Source organism: Syngnathoides biaculeatus, chromosome 21, assembly GCF_019802595.1.
Source record: "Syngnathoides biaculeatus isolate LvHL_M chromosome 21, ASM1980259v1, whole genome shotgun sequence".
Lineage (NCBI taxonomy): Eukaryota > Metazoa > Chordata > Actinopteri > Syngnathiformes > Syngnathidae > Syngnathoides > Syngnathoides biaculeatus.
In genome coordinates, this window is record NC_084660.1 from 2,881,986 (window position 1) to 2,893,989 (window position 12,004).

Here is a 12,004-nt window from a genome sequence, read left to right on the forward strand (position 1 = left end):
TCATTAATAACATACGAAAAAATCATGCATTTATGGGAGCTGATATCATCAATCGAATCCTGTATGTTTGACCGTATTTCCTGTTCGTTCCTCTCGTGATTTGTATTTGTACCACTAGAGGGAGCCAGTGTTGTAGCACACATCGCACATTTGACCCGCTTGATCCCAAATCAAATGGAGTCACGTGACCTCCTCGGTATCAGGACGAAAAAATGTCACGGCTCCCTCCGATCATTCCTCCGCTGGTTTCCCTTTCCCGTTTTTGAGATTCCTCCAAGAGCCTTCCGAGACCAACACGTGGTCACTTTGCAGCGCCGGTTGGATTTTAAAATATGGTCATTTTTGTGTGTTGAGGGTCTCTTGAGGAAGGAAAAAAAAATCATCCGATGTCAGAGTGAAAGAGCAGAATTTATGCTCCATCCGTCAAAAGTCCGAAGGGTGCCCAAAGTGTGCTCCGCGTCAGTGAAAGTCTCCCCAAATTCCGCTTTTTTGTCCCTGTTGTTGCGCTCCGCCGCCTCCCTGCTTTGCGTCAGCGCGGGAGAGGAAGGAAGGAAGTGCCCAAATAAGCGGGAGCGGTGGCGCCCCCCAGCTTGAACACCGTTTCCCCCCCCCCCCCCTAAATATCCAGGCAGAAATCCGACAGAGTCACAGGCGCAAAAGTCACCATGAAGACCGTCGAGCGTTTTGTCGTCCTGCTAGCGTCGGTTCACGTCGTCACGGCAGGTGAGACAATTGGATTTATTGTTGACTGATTTTTCTTTTCTTTTCTATTTTGATTTTATTTCCCTGCCCGTCTAGCGGCGTCCTGGACCCCTTTTTAACTGTCGGCCACAGTGGGGGGGGGGGCCTTCATCTTGAGTAGACCGATGAAAATATCAGTCCGCAATTGAGGACAACATTTTTTGTAATGTGTTTTGTCATTTGGGGGGGGGGGGGCCACAGATGTTTATGAGAGCATACAATAATGAGATCATGAAATCATGTAGAAACAGTTTCCGTGGCAAATTCAGATGTGGTGGAAATGTGGGAAAATTGCACGTCTGTCCAAATGAAAGAAAACCAGAAGCTCGCGTGAGCGCCAAAATATGATGCGGTGTGCCGGTTCTGGCCCCCGGGCCTCGGCTTTGACACCCTGCCGTCCACCTGCATCGTGACCTTTTTGGGCAATATTTTGTCGTCGTGACTGTCATGAACGCGAGTGGTCCCGCGGCGCTCGGGCGGATCCGTCTGAGGACCGCTGACGCTTTGAAGCCCAAATGAGACCTCGAGGGGAAAAAAAAAAAAAAAAGTCTCTTGATGTTTGTGTTTATCTTTTGCGTTTGCCTCAATCGGGCCTGCCGATCCGGGGCCAGATAACCGAAGAGCCGCCGCCCTGGCGGGGCGTGACGCACATCGCAGCTTGCCAAATGAAAAACAAAAAGAATCGGCAACCGGGGCGGGGGGGGGGGGGGGGGGGGCGCTCGTATCTCGAGGCGGCGCCGTGTCCACAAACGGGAGGGCGACGGAATTCATTCCCGCTGCCCTTCTCCGTTTGCGTCAAAGCGTCGGCGAATGAAACCGCCGAGGACCAGCAGACGGCGAGTCCGAAGACGCCGCCAGCGATGACGACGATCCAACCAGGTGAACGCAAACGCGGCGTCGCGACAGTCCGAGCGCCGGCGACTTGTTCATTCTGCCCTTTCGTACCCTCGCGCAGCCGCGACGGCGAGGATCCGCCCGCTCGCCGCGACGGCGTCTCCGACGGCAGCCGCCGGAAAACCCGACGCGAGCGGTGAGTGCGTCCAAGACGTGAAAGGTTTCGGCGCAACAATGACACGGGCGCTTTTCCTCAGCCAAAACGCTTCCGACGATGGCGCCGAGCTCCCCCTCGGCGACGCGGCCCAGCTTGACGTCCGTTTCAACGGAAGCCGGTACGGACGACGTGGTTTGGAGTGTTTGAGTCCCGCTCGGTCTCGTGTCGGTCATTTTTTTTGCGCTGGCGATCACAGGGTCAACCGAAGCGGCGCCGAGAAACGGCACCCCGCCGAGCACCACCGGCTCTCGGACCCCGGACGTCAGCGGCCCGACTCTCGGTAAAAGCGCTTCGCGCGGTGGACTCGCTCACGAGTCCTGACTAAATGTGACTCGAACGTTAGCAGGGCCCAGCGCCGGCGGGGCCGCCTCGCCCCCTTCCGCAGGTACCGCCTTTGCCCAATCGCTTCTTCACCAAATTGTTTTCGACTGTCGTTTGCATTTTCAGTGACGCCCGGGAACCAGACGGGCCCGCCGACCACGGAGAACGGCCCCGGTGAGTCGTCTGGGAAGGGTTAAGGGTCGATTGGAGCGCATTTCAAAATGTCCGCCTTTTCATTCCTCTGGTCCAGCTCGGCGATTTGCGCGTCCTTTTTGCGCTAGCGGCTCGCTAGACTCGCTACGTTTGCGTATACGGCGTTGCCCCATAAAATCCGCAAAAAAAAAACGCTACCTTTGTCTGAGTGGAGCTCCTCAAGTCACCTCAATGTAGTGCCAAGACGCCACAGGATGCTCCCGTTGCGTTCGTGAACCCCCCAACTGGATCACGAGAAATCGTTGTTCGTGATTATTGCCGATTATTAATAACGTCGTTTAGTCCGCGCGTTTGACTGCGATTGTGCTTTTGAAAGGTCCTCGGGTCAGCGGCGGTGACAAAGACGGCGCCGGAGCAGGTAAGGGACCGAGCGGGCCCGGCCCAAAACCCAGACGGGCTCACGTGGCGCCTCTCCCGCTTCTCCTCGCTCGGCTCCAGACCAAAGACTTTGGTGGATTGCGGCGCTCGTCCTGCTGGTGGCCTTCGCCGCCTTCATCATCCTCAGGTTCAAGTGCAAGCAGCTCCACGACCACACGGGTGCGCTGACCCGCCCGCCGTGGCAGAATTCGCGCTCAATCTCGGCTGTTTTAAGGGACGCCTTTGGCCGTTGTTTTTTTTTTTTTTTCCCCCACAGAGACCATCGATACCGGAACTGAAAAGTAAGTAGCCGACGCGAAGGCACGGCACGCTGTCGATGGCGCGGCCGCGAACGAGCCGAGCGCCGTCCTCGTCTGCTGTGCGCCCACAGCGCGTCGTTCCAGAGCCGCCCGGAAAGCACCAAAGACGGCGTCATGCTCCTCGGCGTCAAGTCGTCGGCTTGCGAGGAGAACGGTGAGCCGTCTTCCTCCCTTTCGGCGAGGCAGGAAGCGGCCGGCGGCCTTTTAATATCTTATTGTGGGCTTTTTTGCCACGTCGCAGGTGTTTCCTGCGATTTGGGCCCAAAAGATAGCCGCTTCCTAACATAAACACCGATTTGTTTTGGATTGGACGGGGCTAGCAAATGACGCACACGCAAGTGTGTGTTTACGCGAGCTTCAGAGGGAAGTTGAGCCTTTTTTTTTTTTTTTTTGGTCTTGGGTTAGGAATTCCACAGAAGGAAGAAACTGTTTACGGCGTCGCTCGCTGCGTGTTGAATTCTTTTTAGAAATGACAGAAAATACAAGTGTCTTTTTTCGGAGGTCAGAATCTAATGAAAAGTCGCTCGGTCTTTTGTTGTCGCCCCCCCCCCAGCGGCGAGATGAAGCGAGAGGCCGAGCCGGCACCGAGACCGAGCGGAGTCCGCCCGCCCGCCCGCCGCTCAGCCGTGACCTTGAGTAACCTTTGCAAGTGGACGCCGCAGGAGAAGAAAAAGGGCCCAAGTGAGCCCAAAACAACAACAAGCAAATTTATTATTGCTCCTCTCGGAAGTTCTTGAGTTGACGTGTCCACAAGATAAGCCCAAATGTCTTCGACGGAACCATCGTATTCCCTTTCTTTCTTGTCTCTTTTTGCTATTATTTTGTCACCGGAGAAAATGCACGATTATCAATAGCGAGCAAGCATATTTTGGAAGTGGATTTAAAGCCTCGGAATGAATAAATCAAAGTGCACTTTGAGCCTCTTTCTGTCCCGCGGGCGTTGAAATACGACAGGCGGCGCGGGTTTAGAGCGCTGCCCTCACGGTTGTGAGGACCGGGGTTCGATTCCTGGCCCCGACTGTTGTCCGTCTCCGTGTGCCCCGCGACGGGCCTGCGACCGATTCGGGGGCGCTCCCGTGACCGTCGTGAGGATGAGCGGCTCAGAAAATGGATGGACGGGCGGACGTTTGACGCCTCAACCCCGAGATGGAAGCAACTTTTCATCATGAAGGTTTGAAAAACAATTTCAAGACAAGCCCAACCCTTACCACTGACATCCGACTGTTTCCCGTCACGTGGTTCTTTGTTTCCGGCGTGGACAGTGCCCGCCGGCTGCAAGCGCTTCGTCGACGGCGCCGTACTGCCGCCTAGTGGACGCCAACTGCAACTGCCGCCGCAGGACTGGGCCAATTCCGAAATCCGCGCAAGGGATTTCAACTCGTCATCGGACGTTTGAAGCCCACTTTCACCTTCCCCCTCAAAATGTCGCGCTCAATATCATGCGTCAGCAAGTCCGCCATATTGCTCAGGGCATCCATGCTTCGGACAAGCAATGCCCCTCCTTAATTCATCTATTTGGGATAGCAAAAGCTAATTACAGATATTTTAAACTTGACAATTATGTTCAATCCTTTCCCCAGAATAGCTTTGAAGGTGGCTTTTCTGAATAAAGAGCACTACCTTTTTTTTTTTTTTTTTTTTTGAGATTGCGTCGATATTTTCTCATGAAGCGGAACTGTTTACATCGTACGTCTGTCATATCGAACAATTAATAACTGATGGAGTCAGTCGTCCTCTTCCCTTTTGACCGCTTTCGCAGTCCTTTATTTTGGGAAACCTACACAGTAAGAGAATAGTGAGCAAACCAATTTATGACATTAATTATGGGCAATTTCATCAGACTTGCCACTTTGAGCTCAATGTCCCATAAAAAGAAAAAGTAATTCATACTCAAGCATAATTACAAGACTTCAGTATTTACCATGCACCAAAATGCATCATCCAATCTTTTGTCTTTATTGTAGCAAAGGTTCAAACTGTGGTCATTTACTCTAGGGGATAAAAAAAAAAAAAAAAAAGCCAAATGTAAACAATTTCTCACATAAAGGAATGAACGAGCATTTTTTTTTTTTTTTTTGCATGTAAAATAAAAATGCAAAGACAGTTTATCAAAAACAAGGGAAAGCCACGCGTTTTAACGCCAAACAGCGGCGGTCACGTGACTGACCAGTCAAAATGCGCCACATTCACTGCAACATTTTGTATTAAAACTAAACTGTCACAAGAAAGTCAGTCTTTAGTTGCCTTATTTTGTGCTTGTAAAGCGACAACAGACTTTGGCTAACTGGTAAATTACAGGAGACGAGATAAAACCACTCACAGCTCGTCACACACAAAACGCTCCTTAATGCGTCAATAATATTCGTAAACAGCAACTATTAGCTATCCTAGAGTTCATCGTCATATTTGTAAAAAAAAAAAAAAAAAAATCATCATTCTAGTTGATACTTGCGGGATACGGCTGAGCCTGAAAACGTTCACCGCAGCTTTTACAAGTGAGTCAACGTCGTACCTGCTTTTTCCTTGTCGAGGGTTCAAGTTGTAACCAAAAAAAAAAAAAAGAAAATTAAAAAGCGTTCAATCAGCGCGGGGGGGGGGATAGATACACATCGTGTTTGAAGTGTTTTAAGTGTGCGTGTTGGAGGTAGGTGTGACAGTGCATCAATAAATAAACACTTCGTAGCTGACGCTTTGGCCCAAACGTGTGATTTCGGGTCACAAAAATTCCAGGAAACTTTCAATGGGATTTTACCAGAAGAAATCAGGAATTGAATCGAGTGGTAATCATATAGTTCATATTTTCAATAAATAAAACGCAAAGGAAAAATGAGGACCATGCACTGGCGAGACTTGTGCATGTTGTTTTTCTGCTCCAAACTCAAATCGATTCTCAAGTTTTTTTGTTTCAAGTGCACCAATTTCGGACTTTTTTTTTTTTTTTTTTTTTTGGAAGTTCAAGTTGTTACATGGTCAGTTTTTTTTTTTTTTTGCATCATCTTGCAAGCAAAAATTTGTGAAATGCTTCTCAAGTAAAGCAGCAAAACAAAACAAAAAACAAAAAAAAAAAAAACCCCCCCAAAAAATCATATTTCACCTTGAATATGATCAAATGACTCTCAACTGACGTGAATTCCCATGGAAAGTTTCCAACGTGGAATATTTCCAGCTGAAATTGCTGAAAAAACCGGAGTGAAAATGTTCCCCTAGTGAGCGCCGCCCTGCTCCACCTTGATCCCCATCAGCGACGGCGGCGGCGACGAGCCGGGAGGAGAAGCCAGGAGGCCCGAGGTGACGGCGGGCCGGATGAGGGGCGGCGGCGGGTGGTTGTGAGGGGCCCGGTTCTGCAGCGGGCGCGTCTGGAGCGGCGGAGGCTGGCGCAGGAGGCCGGGCGGAGCCGGGGGCGGCGCCGGGCGCAGGAGCGGGGGAGGCTGGGACAGGGACGAGGGGGCCCGGGCGGAGGAGCGGGGCGAGGTGCCCCCGGCCGCGTCTGAAGAAGAGTCCTTGACGGGCGAGGGAAGGAAAGGACAGGGCGGGTGAGCGAGTCCCGGGGGGGCTCCACTTATGCCACCCTTCCTCACCTCTTGGTCCTCCGCCGCCGCCGCCGCCTCTTCGCCGCTCCTCCTCGAGTCTCGAGCTGCCGCCGCCGCCTCCTCGGCGGCCCACTCCCTCAGCACCTCGTCCAGGTTGAACCTGCGGCGGTAGCTTGCGAAGAACGAGCTCACCTGCGACAACGGATTATAGTCACTGCGATTGGGGGGGGGGGGGGGGGCGGCACACAACAACCGGAGTGGGCTCACCTGAGCAGACGTCTTGTTTCCAATCACTTCGGCGACAGCCGTAAAGTCTTTGCCATAACGGCGGATCGCTGCAAGAGAATAATAATGATGAGATTTTGAGGTCCTATGATAGCCCAATTCGGCACGAGCATGAAAGGATTTGGGGGGCGGCCACCTGTGTGCAACACATCTTGACTCCACTCCCAGCTCATCGGTACGACGCTATTATTGGTCAGGTTAGGCCTGTTTTTGTTCAAATTCTTTTGCGGCGTTTTTATGCGAGGGGGAAGTCAAGTTCTTTTGGGACAGGACGGAAAGGTTCCCTCACCTTGCACGGCCAGCAGCTGCTCCTCCGTGCTCCAGCGGGCGTTCATCTTGGGGGGGGGCTGGAGAACAGAAGCTCGTCAGTTCAGAGGAGCTCGGGGGGGGGGGGGGGGGGGACGACGACGAACGACGACGACGAATATACCTCAGTGGGTCTGAAAGCGTCGACGCCTTCATTCAGACTCAGTTTCAAACTGCTGTTGTTCTGTTTAATACTCTGGACCTGAAAAACGAAGTCGAGGCGATGTCAAATTGTCAAGACGGGTCGGCGGCGTTCTGCGGGAGCGCACCTGCCGCTTGAGCGACACCAGCTGCGCGTCCAGCTGCCTTATGGTCAGCGCGCCGGAGTCGTGCGAGGCGGACAGCGACGTGATGTCGGCCCGCTCCAGGTGCATGCCCTTGGGTGGCCGGCGGCGCGCACGGAGCGGGTGGTGACGATACTGAGCCCCGATGTTCTCCTTCTTGATGGGGCCGGAGCGACCGGGGGGGACCTTGTCCGAGGCGGCGCCGTTGGAGTTCTGTTTGGCTGCCTGGGCAGACGCGGGAGCTCACCGACGAATCATCTTTGTGTGCCCCCCCCCCCAGCGTAACGCTCACCTCCTTCTTGGCGTCAAGCTCAAAGTCGCTGTCACTGCCGGGCTCTCCTTCCTCGAGCTCATCGTTGCTGCATTTGAAGAAAATGGAAGTTCCGTCCTTTGCTTCTGTTTGGTCGTTCATCAAAAGCGCCGGCCGTTCTCACCTATCATCTTTCTCCCTCTTGCTCACCAGCCTCCTGGCCTGCCGGTCCATGACCGAGGTTCTGGTCCGGGTCTTCTTCCAGCCGTAATAGTACTTGACCAGGCTGGAGATCAGCTTGTCGGGAAGCTAAAAACAAAGAACGTTTGTCGCGAACGAGTAGCAAAGCGATTGGCTAACTCTTTTTTTTTTTTTTTTTTTTAATTTATGTCTCGAATCTTTTGCGCATTTTCAAACTTGAGAATTCCTCGCTCTCGTAAAAGTGAAAAGAAGTACGGCAGGACTAAGTAAGCAGCATATCTTTCATTTCTTTTCTTCAACCATCCACTTTCTGAGCGGGAGCGCCGGAGTCGACGGCGAACTGGCGATGAATTTTATCGCGCCAAACACTCAGCCCCGAAAACGGGTCGGCGCGTCTCACCATCTGCTGGATGCGGTGGAAGCTCTTTCCGTGGAAGCTGAAGGCCTGTTCGAAAAGCACTTTGTCCTCCACCGTCCACTCGTCGGGGAAGGGCGTGAAGTTGGCCAAGTCGGCCAGCGAGCGCTCCACGTCGTGCTTGTGCCACAGCAGCATGCCCAGGGCCTGGCGGCGGCGTTTACACGGTCGGTACGGGCGGGCGACGGCGACCGCCGTCCGGTCTACTCTACCTGCTCCATGTTGTAGCCGTGTTTCTCTTTCGCCATCAGGATGTATTTATCCACTGCGTGCGACAAGACCGACGACGCCGTCAGCGACAGAGAGACGGGGCAACTTGGCAAAAGGTTCAAAGTGCGCGCGAGTGCGTACGCATTGCATCCGACAGCTGACTGCTGGGACGCCACACCAACATGCTCCTCCGCTCCTTCTCGCCGTAACGGGCCGGGCTCTCTGCAATTCAAAGAGTCGGGTCAGGTCCGACAGGCGACGCGAAATCCGTCTTCTATGCTCAATCGAGGTACGTTCTTTTTCTTCTTCTTCTTCTTCTTCTTCTTCCCGAAAAAAAAAAAAAAAAAAAATGCCGGCCGACGAACGAGTCAATTCAAAAAAAATAATTGTCACCGACGGGAGTGACATCGCGAGCTGGAGTCGCTCCTTTTGTTTTTACGAGCGTAAGCGTCGGCTCCCCCGTCAGCGTTTTCCTTTTGCATTTGTCAAGACGGCGAAAGGCCGACGGAGCCGAAACTTGGCCGGGACTCAAATTTGCGGCTGGAAAAACGAGAAATGGCAGTCGTCGAGTCAAGGCGGAGCTGGAGCCTTACCTGGTTTGAACTCCGGGATCTGGGCCTGGTAGTCTCCACCCACTCGGATCATGCTGTCTGCGCGTGCGGGAGCAAGAGCGAGAAAAGGCAAAACGTAAGAGGAAGGACGTGGGCGCGGTCCACGACTTTCGGACAAAAACGCCGTCGAGCAAGCGGCCGAGCGGGACCGACGGGATCGAGACTGGCCGGGCGCGACGCCGACGTCCCCCTTTTTGTTCTTTCTTTCATTTATTTTTTTTGGGGGGGGGAATTTATTTCACATTGAAATGGTCTCAAACTGTGCCCGAGCCCGTTTCAATCGTTTAGGCTTGCTTTCGGGGTCGACTCCGGACCAGTGATTCCACTTTCGATAACAGGGACGAGCCGACGCGAACGTCTCGGGGAGACGGAATTCGTGACATCGCGAGCGCGTCGGCGTGGACCGTGAGCGTGCTCCTCGTCGCTGCTCTCCTCCTCTGAATGCGGTTGACCGTTGCCGTTGGTCACGGTCTTGGTCCGGCTCCTGGACAGGACGCCGGGGGCCCCGGGGCGCTCCATCGCCGAGGGCATGGCCCGGCCAGCCGCCGGAGCAGAGCCTGAACACATTTCAAAGACGGCCCCTGTTGACACACTTCACTTTGGAGTCCAACACATTTGCGACCAATCATTTTTCATGACCGACTGCGATTAAAGTCGCCCTGGCGAGGCCCGGCACCTTTCGGGGTAGCACTTGGGTGTACAAACTGTGAATATTGACCCGGGAAGACCATAAAACGTCTCCGTGAGCCTCAGGCTCTATGGAGAGGAAAAAAGAAAAATACACGACGCAATCCGGCCGTCATCCTCCTCCTCCTCCTCCTCCTCCTCGGTCACATGAGGTCAACCCATCACGGCGGCATCCAAACAATTTCCCCACTTTGCGACCACCCCAAAAAAAAAGTGTTTGAAAGACCAATTCTGAGGGACAATGCAGGGCTTTCTAAGAGGTTCTTTGTCTCCCAAAACGCCCCCACCCCCCCTCCTAACCGCAACAGCTGTCCTCACGACAGGAATACTCAAAACCGACATTTTTCGACCCCCCCATTTTAAGTCCAAAAGGGAGCGTGACCGTGGTAGCCTCGGCTACACCGCGACGGTAGCCTTGGACAGCAAGTTTTTTGGTTTTGTTTTTTTTAAGCAAAAAGAAGAAGACGTCAATGTATGAAATGTTGTTTGAAATGCATTCAAGTTGCTCACTTGATTGGTTAGCCCGAAAATGAGCGCCTGGGGCTACTCGAGGCCTCTTTGTTTGCCAAACACAAGTCGGTCCCTTTTGTTTGCGGCACGCCGGCGACTCCCGCGGAAGTCCGGGGAGAGTCGCTCCTTCCCCCCCCACATCCCACATCCCACATCCCAACTCCATTTCTTTCTCCCCCCCCCCCACTTCGAGGCGTTCGGTGGCCTCGCGGAGGGAAGGGTTCGGAGTTTCCGACGCGCGACGCCGTCGTCGTCGTCCTTTCCTTATTCGGATGAGAGTTTTGGTCTGCTAGCGTTAGCCGCTTAGCTCGCGCCTCCCCCGCGTTACATTAGTAACGTTTACTCCGACTCGCGAGTCAACACGACCCCGCCGTTGTACCTGCGTGCTTCGTTCCTCCGCCAACTTATGCGTGGCTTTGTCTTCCACGGCGAGTTTGACAATCTTCTCCACTGTGCAAAATCCAAAATAAAAAAAAAAAGAAAAATGCAAACTTATGCCCCCCCCCCTCCAATTACGCTTTTAATTCCTCCAATTTGCGCGGAGCACAAATGGAAGCGGCCGGCAAGTCGCGCAGCTCCCTCGGAATTGCGGTGTGCTCATCCGCCGCCGCCTCTCCCGGCTTCCAGCCTCACCGCTCGGATCGAGGAGGAAGTAGTCCGCGTAGAGGTCGATCCGGTTTCAATGCCGCTTGTGCTCAGGTGGGTTCAAATGAAGAAAGGAGCCGTTAGAAGCGTTTTGCGCTCAAAGAGAACCGTGTGGACTACTTGCCGCTGTGTCTGCGGAGGGATGCGTCAAGTGTGCGTATCAGTGCTAAGGCAAGCTGTCCAGACTTGCACTTGGGGGGGGGGGCGGGGGGGTGTATGTGATGAGGGGGGGGGGGCGGCACACAGCAGACAGTTTACCTTTGAGCACCATACACAAGAATAAAGAGTTTTATCATTCATGGCTAATGTCTGGATTGGCAGACTGGGACGGTGGCGGTCACCCCGGAGGGTGTGTTCCAACTACACTCCTCAGCCTCCCTGGTGAGGTCTACTCAGGGGTGCGTCGGGAAGTTGAATCTCAGATCCGGGAGGAGCCAAATGTGGTTTTCGTCCTGGCCTCGGAGCAGCGGACCAGCCCGACACCCTCGGCGGGAGTTCCCCCAACCGGTCTGTCTGCGTGAGTTTTGGGGACTCGGAGAAGGCGTTCCACCGTCTTCTTCGGGAGTCCGGGGTACCGACGCGGGATGTTCGGTCCCTGTACGACTGCCGGCAATAACTCAGACTTGTTCCCGGTGATGAGGCGTAGAAGGTGGCCTCAGCATCGCACCTCTCCTGCGGTTCTGTTGGCTTCATCGAGCCGTCATCTCCAACGTTCACGGCCGAGCGTAAAGCGGCTGGGATGGGAATCGGCACCTCCGGATCGGAGACCGCGGTGCTCGGTCGGAAAAGGGTGGTGTGCCCGCTGCGGGTCGGGAATGAGATCCCGGCCCGAGGGCTTGGGGTTCTGTTCACGAGTGAGGGAAGAATGGACCGGGAGATCGACGGACGGACGGACGGATCGGTGCAGCGTCTGCAGCGATGCGGACTTTGCATCGGTCCTTTGTGGTGAAGAGGGAGCCAAGTCGAAAGGCGAACCTCTCAAATTAGCGGTCGCTACACGTCCCTACCCTCACCGATGGGAGTTGCGGGTCGGGACCGAAAGAACAAGATCCCAGATACGAGCGGCC

General features: G+C 54.0%; 1 protein-coding gene across 3 annotated transcripts; it reads right to left on the bottom strand.

Annotated features, from left to right (window-relative positions):
- Positions 1-5,519: 5,519 nt before the first annotated feature.
- rcor2 (REST corepressor 2) lies at positions 5,520-11,004 on the bottom strand. Of its 3 annotated transcripts, XM_061808624.1 has the most exons (14): positions 10,293-10,447; positions 9,500-9,652; positions 9,078-9,134; positions 8,626-8,706; positions 8,487-8,539; positions 8,260-8,421; positions 7,843-7,967; positions 7,701-7,767; positions 7,394-7,633; positions 7,249-7,326; positions 7,108-7,165; positions 6,801-6,868; positions 6,582-6,725; positions 5,520-6,503 (listed from the first exon to the last, which is right to left on the bottom strand). In XM_061808624.1, exons 1-14 carry the CDS (start codon positions 10,438-10,440, stop codon positions 6,207-6,209), a joined length of 1,731 nt encoding a protein of 576 aa, XP_061664608.1. In that variant the 5' UTR covers positions 10,441-10,447; the 3' UTR covers positions 5,520-6,206. The 3 variants fall into 3 exon arrangements, with proteins under 3 accessions (XP_061664608.1, XP_061664609.1, XP_061664607.1); XM_061808625.1 differs by lacking the exon at positions 10,293-10,447 and adding an exon at positions 10,672-11,004 and having other exon boundaries at positions 5,520-6,725; XM_061808623.1 differs by having other exon boundaries at positions 5,520-6,725; positions 10,293-10,449.
- Between the last annotated feature and the right edge of the window lie 1,000 nt (positions 11,005-12,004).

Excerpts from the sequence above, each read along its gene's own strand:
- rcor2 (XM_061808623.1), bottom strand. The coding sequence starts at position 10,440 with ATGTGGGATGTGGGGGGGGAAGGAGCGACTCTCCCCGGACTTCCGCGG. Across the intron at positions 9,653-10,292 it reads TTTTCGGGCTAACCAATCAA|GCTCTGCTCCGGCGGCTGGC; the intron begins GTGAGCAACTTG and ends AAATGTGTTCAG. Across the intron at positions 7,768-7,842 it reads AAGAGGGAGAAAGATGATAG|CAACGATGAGCTCGAGGAAG; the intron begins GTGAGAACGGCC and ends CTTCAAATGCAG.